This window comes from Carcharhinus amblyrhynchos, chromosome 18 (assembly GCF_965287045.1).
Source record: "Carcharhinus amblyrhynchos chromosome 18, sCarAmb.v2.hapA, whole genome shotgun sequence".
Lineage (NCBI taxonomy): Eukaryota > Metazoa > Chordata > Chondrichthyes > Carcharhiniformes > Carcharhinidae > Carcharhinus > Carcharhinus amblyrhynchos.
Genome location: NC_137341.1, coordinates 43,418,957 through 43,434,817, shown reverse-complemented (window position 1 = coordinate 43,434,817; position 15,861 = coordinate 43,418,957). Strand labels below are relative to the sequence as shown.

Sequence of the window (15,861 nt, the reverse complement as noted above, 5' to 3'; positions counted from 1 at the left end):
ACGTGACCTGAACTGAGGGGAATTGAGATAAATACAGGAATCCCCGGAAAAAATCAAATTGAGTACATTCTCAGAGTGATATCAAAGATTGTGCTTACGGGAGCCAGTTCTTGAGTTGGCTGAAGCTCCAGAGAAACCAATGGGTTTGATGACAACTGGAGGTGTTGGTAACAAAGTGACTAAACGACGAGCAGGAACAATATTAAAGATTAGGTTAATTAAGTATTGCATGTTGCTCTTTGAATATAATTAGTAGTTTTTCATAGCCCTGGTGAAATATTAATTACTGGCCCCTAGTGTTTAAGGCTGCCTGCCATGCAGTGAGTGCCTCAATCATATTTTTAAGATTTTTTATAGATGCATAGAATCCCTACAATGCAGAAGGAGGCCATTCGGTCCATCGGCAAGGTGGTACACTGGTTAGCAACACTGCCTCACAGCACCAGGGACTCGGGTTCAATTCCCGACTTGGGTCACTATCCGTGCGGAGTCTGCACATTCTCCTCGTGTCTGTATGGGTTCCCTCTGGTTACTCCAGTTTCCTCCCACAGCCTGAAAGACGTGGTGGTTAAATGTACTGGCTATGCTAAATTGTCCCTCACTGTACCTGAACCTGCGTCAGAGTATAGCAACTAGGGAATTTTCATAATAACTTCATTGCAGTGTTAATATAAGCCTACTTCATAAAATCATAGAATCCCTACAGTACAGAAGAAGGCCATTTGGCCTATCAAATCTATACCCACCACAGTCCCACCCAGGCTCTACTCCCGTAACCCCAAAACATTCACCCTGCTAATCCTACTGACACTAGGGTCAATTTATCACAGCCAATCCATCTAACCTGCACGTCTTTGGAGCATGGGAGGAAACTGGAGAACCCAAAGGAAACCCACACAGACACAGGGAGAACTGATCAGGGTGGCACGGTGGCACAGTGGTTAGCACTGCTGCCTCATGGCGCCAGGGACCTGAATTCAGATGACTGTATGGCGTTTGCATGCTCTCCCCGTGTCTGCGTGGGTTTCCTCCTGGTGCTCCAGTTTCCTTTCATAGTCCAAAGATGTGCAGGTTAGATTGATTAGCCACGCTGAGGTTGCACCTTAATGTTAGGGAGATTAACAGGGTAAAAATATCGGGTATGTGGATAGGGCTAAGATGGGATTGTTATCGGTACAGGCTCGATGGGCTGAATGGCCTCTTTCTGCACCATAGGGATTCTATGATTGCACTAACTATAAAATTTTGGCAAGCACTATTATACTTAAGTCTCAATTGGTATCAGAGCATTAACGTCTGCAGTTCTGTTCTGATTTGATTGGTTGGACTTAAACCTGGTGTTGTCAGACTTCTTACTGATTTTTATCACTCAGTTCCGAAAAGCTAAATCTCTCTGGCCAGAATGTCACCACCATTCACGCTGGCAGATTTTCCCATCCCGCTGCAGCGAACAGGGATTTGGCTGGGCGCCACATTCTCTGACCTCACTGCAGCGGGAGCATAGTGTGAGCCGCCGGTAAGGTCACACCCTCTAGCATTGTTTAAGGGAAGTAAAGCTGCTGCTCATCTTTAAGCATCGCCTTCTCTCTCACTCCAGGTGAAAGTGGACTCGGAAAGTCAACGCTGGTGAACACCCTGTTCAAATCGAAAGTCAGCCGGAAGGCTTGCACACCCAACTTTGTGGAAAAGATCCCCAGGACTGTGGAGCTACAGACGATCAGTCACAGTAAGTCTCACCCAAAGCCACACTTCCGCCTTACCGGGCTGCGGGACGTTTCTGTGTTGTGACTTATTGCTATGGAGCTCTGCGCCATAATGCAATACCGATGGTAATAACAAAGCCAATTCTACACCAGAGATACGGAACTAGAAATCACTGTGACTGATGTTATCTTACAAGAACCAACATACTTGTCTCAAATTCCGCTCTCCATTAACAAAGATCCTTGACCCACTTAAAATAAACAGGTTAACACCTCTGTTGAAATACCAGATGTAGGAATTCGATATGGGCACATTGAGTCCTGCCGTTTACAAACTTTCAGCAGTTCTGTTGAAAAATTCTGGGAATATTTACCCCATAGGAATATATTTTTGTCTGCACTAAAATTTGAAGCAAGCTATTTTATTCATCGGTCATCGCTTTAGTGAAAGACGTTAACTTTTGAGGATGGCACGGTGGTACAGTGATTAGCACTGCTGCCTTGCAGCGCCAGGGACCCAGGGTTCTTCCTGGCTTGGGTCACTGTCTGTGTGGAGTCTGCACATTCTCCCTGTGTCTGCGTGGGTTTCCTCCGGGTGCTCCAGTTTCTCTCCACTACCTGAAAAATGCGCTGGTTAGGTGCATTGGTCGTGCTAAATTCTTCCTCAGTGTACCCAACAGGTGCCAGAATGTGGCGATTAGAGGATTTTCACATTCATTTCATTGCAGTGTTAATGTAAGCCAACTTGTGACACTAATCAATAAACTTTAACTTTTGTTAACATGACAGATAGTTAATCAGGCATCCGTTCAAAAGTATTATTTTGTCATGGGTTGTTAGAATCATAGAATCCTTATCGTGCAGAAGGAGGCCATTCAGCCCATTCAGTCTGCACTGACTCTCCAATAGAGTATCTTACCCAGGCCAATCCTGCCCCCCCCGCCCCATCCCATAACCCTACACATTTACTCCGCTAATCCCTCTAACCTACACTTCTTGGGACAATTTAGCATGGCCAATCAATCTAACCTGCGCATCTTTGGGCTGTGGGGGGAAACTGGAGTACCCGGAAGCCCACGCAGACACAGGGAAAACATGCAGACGGTGACCCAGGGCTGAAATTGAACTTGAGTCCCTGGCGCTGTGAGGCAGCAGTGCTAACCATTGTGCCGCCCTTATTCGTATCATATTCATCTCTGATTCAAATGACCAAGTTAAAGGTGGAAATAAGTTGAGACTGGCTTCTCCGTGATGCTTCAGGTTCTGGAACTGTTCCTGCAGATTAGCCCCACTTTTTAAGAAAGGGGGGAGAGAGAAAATAAGGGACTACAGAGCTGCTAGCCGGATATCAGGGGTCGGGAAAATCTATTATAAAGGATGAGATACTGGGCACAGAGGGAGGAAATTCCCCGTCCCGCCTACCACAGGAATCATAGCGGGTGGAACACCAACCAAACAAAGATCCATTGACCTCGAGTTGGATTTTCCAGTCTGGGACAAGCGTGGCTGGAATATTCCACTATTAAGGTGGAATTTGCTGGTTCTTCCTGCCGTTGGGATCTTCCAGTCCCACTGAAGGTGGCAAGGGTTCACCAGACTGTTCCCTGGGATGGTAAGATTGTTCTCTGAGGAGATATTGATGCATGAGGGGTGATCTCATTCAAACACACACAATTCTTCCAGGATTCAAGAAGGTAGATGCAGGGAGGGGTGTTTGCCCTGGTTGGTGAGTCTAAAACCAGGAGGCACTCTCTCAGAATAAGTGATAGGCTATTTAGAATCATAGAATCCCTCCAGTACAGAAGGAGGCCATTCGGCTCATCAAGTCTGTAGCGACCACAATCCCATCCAGGCTCTATTCCCGCAACCCTCATTTACCTGCTTATCCCCTGACATTAGGGTCAATTTAGCATGGCCAATCAACCTAACCCACACGTCTTTAGATTGTGAGAGGAAACCGGAGCACCCGGAGGAAACCCTCACAGACATGGGGAGAATGTGCAAACTCCACATAGAAAGTGACCTGAGGCTGGAATCGAACGCAGGTTCCTGGTGCTGTGAGGCAGCAGTACTAACCTCTGGGCCACAGTGCTGCCCTCTAGTTAGGAATTAGATGAGGACGAATATTTTCAGTCAGAGGGGGATGAATCTTTGGAATTGTCTCCACCAAAGGAGTGTGGAGGCTCAGTCAGTGAGTATGTTCAAGTCAGCAATCAATTTTCTAGATATGAACGATATCAAGGGAAATGGGAAAGTTTAGGAAAATGGCGTTGAGGTAGCAGGAGAAAGGGGAAGAGAAAAGTATCAGCCATGATTGGATGGCAGAGCAGACTCAATGGGCGGAGTGGACAAATTCTGCTCTATGTCTTATGGTCTTATAGATGACCAACCATGATCTAGTTTAATGGCGGAGTGTGCTCAAGGGGCCGAATGGCCTACATTCCGAATGTAACCAACCCCATGACTAATGGCACAAGTGTCACCAGGATTGTATGTGTAGAGAGAGCTAAGTGACAAGAGACAGGAGTGAATGAATACCAAATACGTAGGAGTAAGAAAGGGGAAGGGGGGCAGGGGTTGAAGTTGAGGAGTGGGGAGGAACATGGACAAAAGTGAGGAAGGTAAAAGTTTTCGCTTGCCTCAAAGGCTATCAGAAGTAGCCGACTCATAAGCTGAGACACAGAGATCGGACCCACACCCTGGCCGGGATTCTCCAGCCTTGCATACGGCTGCGGCTGCCAGCAAGAATGGAGAATTTGGCACTCAGCCAAATCTCCTTCCGCAGCAGCGGGACTGGAGAATCCCAATTGCAGGCGAGGTCGGAGAATTCCGACTCGGCGCGTTACCGCACTGCCACCTCATTCATAACACCTCAAGTTCCAATTGTTTGTGCACTGATGATTAAAGTCTCCTCTCTGAAGATTGTGTTGGTGTGTGTGACTGGACCCAGTTCCTTTTGAGCGCAAACTGGCGCCAAATCTCACTGAGAGGGGCTTTCTAATCAGTGATGTGGGAACGAGAGGGAAGTTAAATCACACTGTTCCTGAGATACTGCCCTGAGGCTGGGAATCAAAGAGGTTACGGGATCACAGACGAGGAAGCTTTACTCTCCATCTGACCTGTGCTTTATTTGACCTGTTGGCGATGAATGCTGACACAGGTTGCCATCGAGGGCAGGGTGCTCTCTTTGCCAACACAATCGTTGGCTTTGTAAGTAGAGGAAACATCAGGGCAATTGTAAATTTAAAAACCTTAATTGTTTTCTTCATGTTCCTGACAAATCCTGTATTTCTGCAAAGCATGCTTTGGAGCAGTTGTTTTAAGGAGTTGTTTAATCCACTTGGCATCCTACATAATGGTGTTGTACAAAAAAATGTTGTTGTGTTCCGCTTCTGTGTTATTGTGTCTCTTTACATCTTGTCTAGCTATGTTTGAGGGTACATGGTTGATTGGAAGAGACATCTTGGGCCGGGAGAGAAGGATCATTCTGGCATGCATGCACTCGGTCTGCGCTAGAAGTGTCACGTTGGTTAACACACCCTGGGCTGGCGGTTTTCCAGCCTTTCCCACAAGTGGGATTTTCTGTTCCTGCTGACAGGGACCCCTCCCCGCCAGTTTCCAACAGCAGGGGGTGAGAACATGGGGAAAGCTTATTGACAGCGATAGGACTGAAAGATTTGGCTGCCAGCCGATAGAGTCATACAGTGCAGAAAAGGCCCTTTGGCCCATCAAGTCTGCATCGATAATACAGGGTCATAGAGGTTTACAGCATGGAAACAAGCCCTTCGTTCCAACTTGTCCATGCCGCCCCTTTTTTTAAAACACCTAAGCTAGTCCCAATTGCCTGCGTTTGACCCATATCCTCTATACCCTTCTTACCCATGTAACTGTCTAAACGCTTTTTAAAAGGCAAAAGTTTCCTGCCTCTACTACTACCTCTAGCAGCTTGTTCCAGACACTCACCACCCTCTATGTGAAAAAATTGCCCCTCTGAACCCTTTTATATCTCTCCCTTCTCACCTTAAACCTATACTCTCTAGTTTTAGACTCCCCTACCTTTGGGAAATGATATTGACTATCTAGCTGATCAATGCCCCTCCTGAGATCATCCCTCAGCCTTCTATGCTCCAGAGGAAAATGTCCCAGTCTATCCAGCCTTTCCTTATAACGCAAACCATCAAGTCCCAGTAGCATCCTAGTAAATCTCTTCTGCACTCTTTTTCTAGTTTAATAATATCCTTTCTATAATAGGGTGACCAGAATTGCACACAGTATTCCAAGTGTGGCCTTACCAATGTCTTGTAGAACTTCAACAAGACATTCCAACTCCTGTATTCAGTGTTCTGACCGATGAAACTAAGCATACTGAACCAAGCATTCTTTACCACTCTGTCCACCTGTGATTCCATTTTCAAGGAGCTATGAACCTGTACCCCTAGATCTCTTTGTTCTGTAACTCTCCCCAGTGCCCGACCATTAACTGCCCTGCCCTGGTTCAATCTACCAAAATGCATCACTTTGCATTTATCTAAATTAAACTCCATCTGCCATTCATCAGCCCACTGGCCAAATTGATCCAGATCCCGTTGCAATCCAAGATAACCTTCTCCACTGTCCACTATGCGACCAATTTTGGTGTCATCTGCAAACTCACTAACCATGCCTCCTAAATTCTCATCCAAATCATTAATATAAATTACAATAATTTCATAATGTCTACCACTAACAGTGCACGAATCCCATTTTCCTGCATTTATCCCATATCCGTGAATGTTATGATATTTCAAGTGCTCATCGACATATTTTTTAACTGTTATAAGGTTTCCAGCCTCCACTGCCTTCCCAGGCAGTATATTCCAGATTCCCATCACCGTCTGAGTGAAAAAGTTTTTTCTCAAATTCCCTCCAGCTCCTTATCCTTCAACATGATTGACCCCTCAAGCAAGGAGAACTCCTTACTCACACTGTTGCCCATTCCCCTCATAATCTTATATACCTCAATCATGTCCTCACTTAGCCCTCTCTGTTCTCTGCTCTGGAAGTTCCGATTTTTGTTCCAGGGTGCAGGTGACAATGAAATTCATTGCTGCCACCCACAGAAACAGTGGTTAGCACTGTTGCCTCACAGTACCCGAGACCTGGGTTTAATTCCCAGCTTGGGTGACTGTCTGCACAGAGTCGGCATGTTCTCCCCGTGTCTGCATGGGTTTTCTCTGCATGCTGTGGTTTCCTCCCACAGTCCGGAAGATGTGCTGGTTAGCTGCATTGGCCATGCTAAATTCTCCCACAGTGTACCCGAACAGGTGCCGGTTTGTGGTGACCAGGGGATTTTCAGAGTAATTCATTGCAGTGTTAATGTAAGTTTACTTGTGACACTGATAAATAAACCCAAAAAAGGTTTTCAAATATTTAAATAGCAGGAGGTTTAAATGTCATGACAGTTCCCTTTGACAGTTCTGTTGATATCTCCCTCAGGTAGTTCTCTTGACAATTTCGATGTGTTTATACACTTTTTCTTGAGTTTGTGCACTTTTTCTGTACATTCATGTCTACTTTTAACAATCAAAGAATCATAGAATCCCTACAATGCAGAAGGAGGCCATCTGGCCCTTAAGCCTGCACTGACAACAATCCTAAAGAACAAAGAACGAAACAGCCTGGGAAACAGGCCCTTCGGCCCAACGAGCTAACGCCGCCATTTTAACATTACGAGTCCCCCCTCCACCCATGACCCTTGTCTATGCTTATGGCATTCCGCATTGAGGGAAGACTAATTTAGGGACAATTTATTCAACCAATCAGCCTAATAGCACATCTTTGGGGTGTGGGAGGAAACCGGAGAAAACCCACGCAAGCATGGGGAGAATGTGCAAACTCCCACAGACACCAGCCCAAATCCATGTGTCTACACAGCAAACAGTGATATTCACTGAGCTGTCGTGTTGCCCAGCATCTGGTCCAGTTTAAGTGTACGCTAATGACATGAAGTACTAGGCTATTCTCGAAACAACCAAGAGCAGCCCTCGTACGACCCACCGCGTGTATGCCCCTCGTTGGACAACAAGGCGGACCGAAGCACCTGTGAATTAAAAGAGAAAAACATCAGTATCATCCACATCCTTATACATTACCAGGGATGTCCCAAGGCTCCTGAACCTTATTTAAAACAATCTCCTATATCCCTCCATCTCCAACCCGCTCATGTGCTTGTCTAAGCTACTCTTAAACAACTCCAACGTGCCTGCCTTCACCACCTTGCTTGGCAGAGCATTCCATACGCCCACTACCCTCTGTGTGAAAAACCTCCCTCTCACATCCGAATTATACCTCGCCCCCCTCACCCTAAGCCCGTGGCCCCTTGTAATGTGCGTTTCCAACATAGGAAAAAGCTTACCACTGTTTATCTATACCCTTCATGATCTATATACGTCTATTAGATCTCCCCTCAGTTGCCATCTTTCAAGGGAAAACAGCCCCAATTTGCTCAATTTTTCCTCATAACCCAGTCCTTCCATACCAGGCAGCATCCTGGTAAACCTCCTCTGCACTCTCTCCAGGGTCTCCACGTCTTTCCAGTAGTAAGGCGACCAGAACTGGACGCAGTACTCCAAATGCGGCCTAACCAACGTTCTATACAACTGCAACATTAGACTCCAGCTCTTATATTCTATACCCCTTCCTATAAAGGCTAACATACCATAAGCTTTCTTTACAACCTTCTCCACTTGTCCTGCCGCCTTCAAAGACTTGTGCACTTGCACCCTCAGGTCCCGCTGCGTTTCTATACTCTTTATAGGTCTACCCTTTATCATATAACTCCCCCCTACATTATGTCTGCCAAAATGCATCACCACACATTTATCAGGATTAAACTCCATTTGCCATTTATCTGCCCAATATACCAGCCTATCTATATCCCGTTGTATTGCCTACCCAAGCCCTATCCCCGTAACCTCACATATTTACCCTCCTAATTCCCCTGACACTGAGATACAATGTAGCACGGCCAAACAACCTAACCTGCACATCTTTGGAGTGTAGGAGGAAACTGGAGCACCCGGAGGAAACCCACACAGACACAGGGAGAGTGTGCAAATCCACACAGACAGGTACCTGAGGCCAGAATTGAATCCTGGGTCCATGGCGCTGTGAGGCAGCAGTGCTAACCACTGTGCCACCGTGCTGCCCAATCCCAAAGAGCACCTCTGAAAGGTGGCCCTAGAGCAGATTCAAAAGGGCACTCTACCTCTTCAAAAAGGTGCCCTATCCCTCCAAAGAACTCTGGTAATGTTAGAGCTTCTCCTACTGGGTGTAAACTGCACAGGTTGTGTTTTGGACAGCACAGAAGCAAAAGTCAGATCTGTACCCAGGGCAGCTGCACTTTAACATATGCAGTCACTTTGAGAAGCATGGACACGCAAATGAAAACTACCATGCACCCTCCATCACCCTCACTGCGTGAGGACCAGATAGAGCCTCTCCATCTGTGTACAAATGCAGACCATAATACGCTGCAAAATAACTGTGTAGGAAGTTACTGCATTGGGACAGAACATTTGGCCCATTCTGCTTGTGTCAGCTGTTTGAAAGATCTGTTCTTTAGTCCCAAACCCTCTTTCCACACAGGCCTACAAATGATTCCTGTTTGTGTATATATCATCTTCCCTACACTGCCACAGTTGAATATGGTAGAAAGACTTGCATTTCCGTAGCGCCTTTCAAGGCCTCTAGACATCCAAATGCGTTTTAAGATCAAATGTTTTTTGAAGTGAAGTCTTTGTTGTCATGCAAGAAATGTCACTGCCAAATTACGCACAGCAAGCTCCCAAAAAACGTCATTGTGTTATTAGCCAGGTAACTGATTTTTTGTGACGTTGGTTGAGAGGTGGTCAGGACATCGGATCCCCCAGCCACAGATTGTTCTTATCTTAGTGTGGAACAGCCTGTAAAGCACACTGGGACTTACAACTGCAACCTCCTTTCTCCCTCCCTCCCTCCCATGTCTCTTCCTACTCCGCCCCCCCCCCCCGCACCCCTCCCCAACAATATTATTATTATTAATTCTGGCTATAAAAATAACCCCATAAATTCTTAATCTTAGCGTTACATTCCATGGTAGATGGCTCAGAATCTTTGCAGGTGTCCAATGGTTCCTGCCATAACTGGGAACGGAGGATGACAGAGATTTCCGAGAATGGAAAGTAACTCTCCCGAAGGGCTGTACCCATCTCCTGCCAGATTTATTGTGGAAGCGCAGTCGATTCCATGTAGAATTTCGGAACCCGTGCATCCATCAGAGTTGAGTGGTGTCGTGCAGAGATTCAATGCTTTATGTCAGTTTTTGCACACTCCTTAATCATTGAAACCAAAGGGGATGATAAGGAAGATGAGTTTCAGCTTTCTGATCTCCATTTTGACTGGCTTTGTGCTTATGAGCGCGTGTGCACTTACACGTGGTAGCACGTGAGTTTATGAGGCGTGGTTCATAAGACTGTCTCAGGGTCCAAGTCATTCATCACTTGGCATTGATGCCAATTGTAAATGGTGTAATCTGAGTCTTTGTGTAACCGAACCTCCCAGCCTCCGCTGTTTGTCCAGACTTCCTGCCCATCCAGTTCTCTGACAGGAGTAAGTAATGGCTGAATCCTGTAGGCGCTCAGTGTCATGAATGTTTTCGACTCAGTAAAGAAGGAGAAGGCGTTCCCCTTGGCAGAAAGGTCGGTGAGCAGAGGACTTGGGTTTTAGGGTGGCTGCCAAATAAGTCAGAGGTGATACGATGGAGCATTCCTTTTCACGCTGGGAAGCTTTGCCTGGAAGGCTGGTGGAGTGGAGTCAACAGGGTGAGGGGAGAGGATTTTCAGGACGAAGGGGAAAAGGCAGAGGGTTGGGTTACTTGGGTTAATTAGCAACTGGAAATCCATTCTTGCTTTCTGTTTTTATATCAAAGAACTTTTTGCTTTCTGTCTTTGTTCCCATTTGGCAAGACTTCCTATTGGCAGTAATTGCCAATGTTTTTGACTTGACACATCACAACCATCAAAATCTCACCAAAGGTAAGAATAAAATCTTGAAAAGATATATTGTGATCGGTGAAGACTCAATGGGCCAAATGGCCTCCTCTGGACTGTAGGGACTCTATAATTCTATAGAAAAGGCCTGCTCCTGCTTCTTACACTTATGTCCATACGTACACAACTGCAGGATAAGTAGGCACTGAGCTGGACACCCAACGAGTGTTGCAGCAATGACTTGAATTATTTCCAATCTGTTACGTTTGCTCTGCAAAAGCCAAGTAGGAGAGCATTTGCTCCGAAGAGCCATCAGTTACAATTCCATCAAAGAACTTAATTCTAATCTGTTTAATTAAACTCAGTGTGCATCCTCTCGTGAAAAATGGAGGCTCCGATCTCAAAGCAGTTGAACAATACCTCCTGCCAGTAAGATCAGAACTATACGGAACTCAGCTGTAGAGACAGGAAAATATGTTGTGCCACTTTGATGACTTTAATCAGGCAATTGAGGTGGGCTTGTTAAAGTATGAACTCACTAGTTAAGGGCCAAATTGCTAGGCCAATGAGGGAGCCTCTTGCTTTGTAGATAACCAGGAGCATCAGTTCCTCTTGGGCTCCTCATGTAGACAGCTAACTGAAACTTAATAAAGGGATTTTGGTGATGGGACCTCTGCCTCTGAGGACCTATTACATAGCAAGAAGTCTCACAACACCAGGTTAAAGTCCAACAGGTTTATTTGGTAGCAAAAGCCACTAACTTTCAGGGCTCTGGCCCTTCGTCAGGTGAGTGGAGAGTTCTGATCACAGACGCGGGATATAAAGACACATACTCGGTTTACAGAATACTGATTAGAATGTGAGTTTTTACAGCTAATCTGCACCTTTAAGACTTTATTAGCTGTAAAAGCTCGCATTCGAATCAGTATTCTGTAAACTGAGTGTATGTCTTTCTATCTCTCCACTCACCTGACGAAGGGTCAGAGGCCTGAAAGCTACTGGCTTTTGCTACCAAATAAACCTGTTGGACTTTAACCTGATGTTGTGAGACTTCTTACTGTATTTACCCCAGTCCAATGCCAGCATCTCCACATCATGACTTATTACATGCCAGTGTTGAGTTTTCAGATGGGAATGTGGTGGGCGGATGCGCGGAACTTCCTCTCGGGCAATGGGAAGGAAACTTTCTGGCTGGATCAGTGAAAAAGCTAAGGGTTGCGTTGCCCCGGTAGATTGAATCTTGTCAAATCTCAGCCGTCTGTTCAGCTTAGCTCTGCGTCGCTCTGTCTGAAACTGCGCATCCTGCTGGACAGTCACTGGAACTGCACTAATGGCCGACATGCGTGGAATTTTTTTGCCAAAGTCTAACATGTTGTAGGTCCCGGTGAGAAACAGGAGGAGACCAATCAACTGGCAAATCAAGCAACACAAGCCTCATGTCGCCTCAAACTAGGGGTGGGATTCTCCCGTTCCTCCATCTGATGGGTTCAACGGGAATGGTGGAGGGAGGGGAAGAATTTGGAAGGAAGCCAAAAAAAATCATTTTACGCCAACATGAGTTTCCTGTGGGTTGCCTGCTGGCGACTACCTCAGCAGGTGGGGAACCCCACTGGGGACTGCTGTGAATCTCATTTGCATCCCACTGGGATGAAGATCCAACCACCTATTCCCAATCCTCCACGGCACCAGCGGGAAGAAAACACACCTGGCTTGCAGATGTTGAGACTCACCTGAACAATGCCTGGGGTTGCCAGCTCCTCTGGAGCCTGGTACACCGTGGCAGTGCATGGGTGAACGTCTGCAGATGCACCTTCCAGATTCGGCGTCTTGGAGGGGGTCCAGCCTCAGAATGGATCTTCCAGCCTCAGAATGTTCCTGGAGGATCCATCTCCCTTTTCAAGAGGTCTCCCTTTATCAAATAGGGGAGTCAGCTCGGATAGAATGAAGGATTGCGTGCCAACGGGCCACAGAATATGTCGTAAATCACATGATTGCAAAACTAATGAGGTGGAGCCGTTAGACTTGGTATGTTTCCACAGCTGGGAACACTCCAAATTCCTGCCCGCTTCCACGGGGCCTAGTCCCAGGATAGGAGAATTCCTCTCCAGGGTACCTCCACACCTTCCCTAATGCAGAATGATGCTTGCCATAAGGTAACTGTATAAACTTACACCTTACAGTGTGTAAGCTGAGATTTTGGAAATGTTTGGTGCTCAGTTAGTGCTTTTTAGAAGTTACCATCAAACAGAGAAGTTCTGACAGTTTTCTTCACGTTGCTTCATCTAAATCATCTAGTTGTAGAATCCTACAGTGTAGAAGGAGGCCATTCAGCCCATCGAGTCTGCACCAATCACAATCCCACCCAAGCCCTATCGCCATAATCCCATTCATTTACTCCAGTTAGTCCGCTTGACATTTAGGGGCAATTTAGCATAGTGAATCCACCCAACACGCATACCTTTGCACTGTGGGAGAAAACCGGAGCACCCAGAGGTTTTGCTCCTATATCTTATGGTCTTATTCAACCCCTTCAGCCTATTCCACCATTTGACTAGATCAGACAGGTAACAAAACCATCATTTGTCAGACTGGAGAATTGTTTTTGCTTAGGACAACTTGTACCTCAAATTCACCCTTCAGCCCTGGTTGGCTTCAGCTTTGACACCATTGCAGAACAGAGATCTCAGTTTTGGAAATTTTCAAATGTTTCCCCAGCCTCACGAACCATTTGAGGCAGAGAGTCTCCAGATTCCAGATCTTTTCACAAATATCACTATAAAGCCACCCTTCCTTGGGGCAGCGTTTTGGTTGAAGTCAGGAGGTGTTGACCTGGGGGTGGATGCGGAGTATACACTTGAAGACTGACTTCATTATCAGCAGGTTCTGCTGAGTGACAGAGTCCCGGTATAATATTATTGTGAAAAAGGAGCCCTTCTCCTGTAAGGATGGGATCTCCAAGTTGCTAAGTGAAACGTGACTGAGCTTATACACGCTCTGCATGTAGCGGAAAGTTGTCAAGCCATAACTGACTCCAGATAAGGTGACCTCTTCAATTATTTTGACTCACCGGCGCCGCTGCCTTCAGTTTCAACAATAGGCAGAATCTAGCAGTGACTAAACAGGCATGTCCTCACAATGCTGTTTCTCCACCGCGTCAGAATGAGTTGTCACATTGTGCAAAAGCGTTTCATGTTTCACAACTCAGTGGTGCATAACCTTAAAACAAAAAAAAACCTCTCTTACAATAATCACCCTTTTAAACGTGCTCTACACAGCATCCTCTAGTCTGGCAAGTTTTGACTCGTAGCTGCACAGAATAATGAAAAAATAGCCCTCAAAGAGCTTCAGGAGGACATGTTGGGCAGGATCTTACAGCCTCACTTGTCTCAAAACTGTACAATCCCACCTGAGACCAATGGACCTTTCCATGGTCCATCCCCTTGTCCACTCCAATTCCTGTGGGGGCAGGGCGGTAAAAATTCCAGCTGTTGTCTGTTATAAACTTTATTTTTTCATTGGAACATAGAATCCCTGCAGTGTAGAAGGAGGCCATTTGGTCCATCCAGTCCATACCAACAGTAATCCCATCCAAGCCCTATCCCCATAACCCCATGTATTTGCCTCCTGACACTAAGGGGCAATTTAGCATGACCAATCAACCTAACCCGCACATCTTTGGAGTGTGGGAGGAAACCGGAGCAGCCAGAGGAAACCCATGCAGAGACGGGGAGAACATGTAGACTCCATACAGGCTATTGATCTTTAGTGAATTACTGAACACCATAACATGCGGCACAGGAATTCGGAAAACCAAACTGTGACTTTAGTATCAGGGAACACAGGAGTGTGAGTAATTGCACAGCACCTTCAAAGAGCCAGCACAGACACAATAGACAGAGTGGCCACTTCCTGAACTGTGGGGGATAATGAAATAGTTGAGGAGTCAAGACATTGCTTTTGTGCTCTGGAATCTGGCCCCAAACCTGTACTGGGGTGACAAGATGCAAATTGTCACTCTCACCATTCGGGTCAAAAGTGAAATATGTCTGCATGGGTTTCCTCCAGGCGCTCCGGTTTCCTCCCACTGTCCAAAGATGAGCAGGTTAGATGGATTAGCCATGCTAAATTGCCCCTCAGTGTCCAAAGATGGGCAGGATAGGGGGATTGGCCATGCTATATTGCTCTTCAGTGTTCAAAGATGTGCAGGTTAGGAGGATTGGCCAGGCTAAATTGCCCCTTAGAGCCCAAAGATGTGCAAGTGGATTGGCCATGTTAAATTGCCCCATAGAAATCATAGATGGGCAAGTTAGGGGGATTCACGGCATAAATATGCAGGGATAACCCTGCCGGGAGGTGCGGCAGGGGGAGGGGGGGAATGGGGTTGGACCTGGGTACACTGCTTTGTTGGAGAGTCGGTGCAGACTCAATGGGCCGCATGGCCTCCTTCTGCATGGGTGGGAATTCTGTGGTCCCGTGGATCTTTGACAGTGTCAGGTCCATACTGGGTGGGCTGAACCTTGAGTACAAACTCTCTACATTGCTGTACTATTATTATCAGCCTCAGTGGGAAGACAGATGGATGGCTTGTTTGGAAAATGAAACAGACATATTGCTCCTACAAACCGAACTGTTGGGGGTAAAGGAAAACACTGAGGGCGATATTTCATTAACCCTTCAGCTATAGCATGCATGTACAAAATGCGGTGCAGAGAGATGCTTTTCTTACAGACTGAACCTATTGTTCTGCAATTCAAACCACGCTCTACTTAATTGTTGAGAGTTTGACTATCATCGAAAGGTAGAATATCATATCTCCTGACTCCATTTGGGAAGGCACATTCAGAAAATGAATGTTGCTCAAAAAGGATTTTGATTGAATCAATTGAAAGTGGAGTCACAGGTAGACAGAGTGGTGAAGAAGGCATTCGGCATGTTTGGTTTCATCAGTCAGAACATTGAATACAGGATTTGGGATGTCTTGTTGAAGTTGTACGAGGCATTGTTAAGGCCACACTTGGCATACTGCATCACCCTATTATAGAAAGGATATTACTAAACTAGAAATAGTGCAGGAAAGATTTACTAGGATGCTACTGGGACTTGATGGTTTGAGTTATAAGGAGAGGCTGGATAGACTGGGACTCTTCTCC

The 15,861-nt window shown here is 46.2% G+C and overlaps 1 protein-coding gene across 7 annotated transcripts in view; it reads left to right on the top strand.

Moving 5' to 3' along the window:
• LOC145355077 (neuronal-specific septin-3-like) overlaps positions 1 to 15,861 on the top strand; it is a 392,555-nt gene that overhangs the window by 300,833 nt on the left and 75,861 nt on the right. For all 7 annotated transcript variants that reach the window (XM_080206915.1, XM_080206917.1, XM_080206919.1 and 4 more), the window contains one exon: positions 1,598 to 1,726. In XM_080206915.1, coding sequence (XP_080063041.1) covers positions 1,598 to 1,726 — 129 coding nt within the window. The remainder of the gene's footprint in view (positions 1 to 1,597; positions 1,727 to 15,861) is intronic.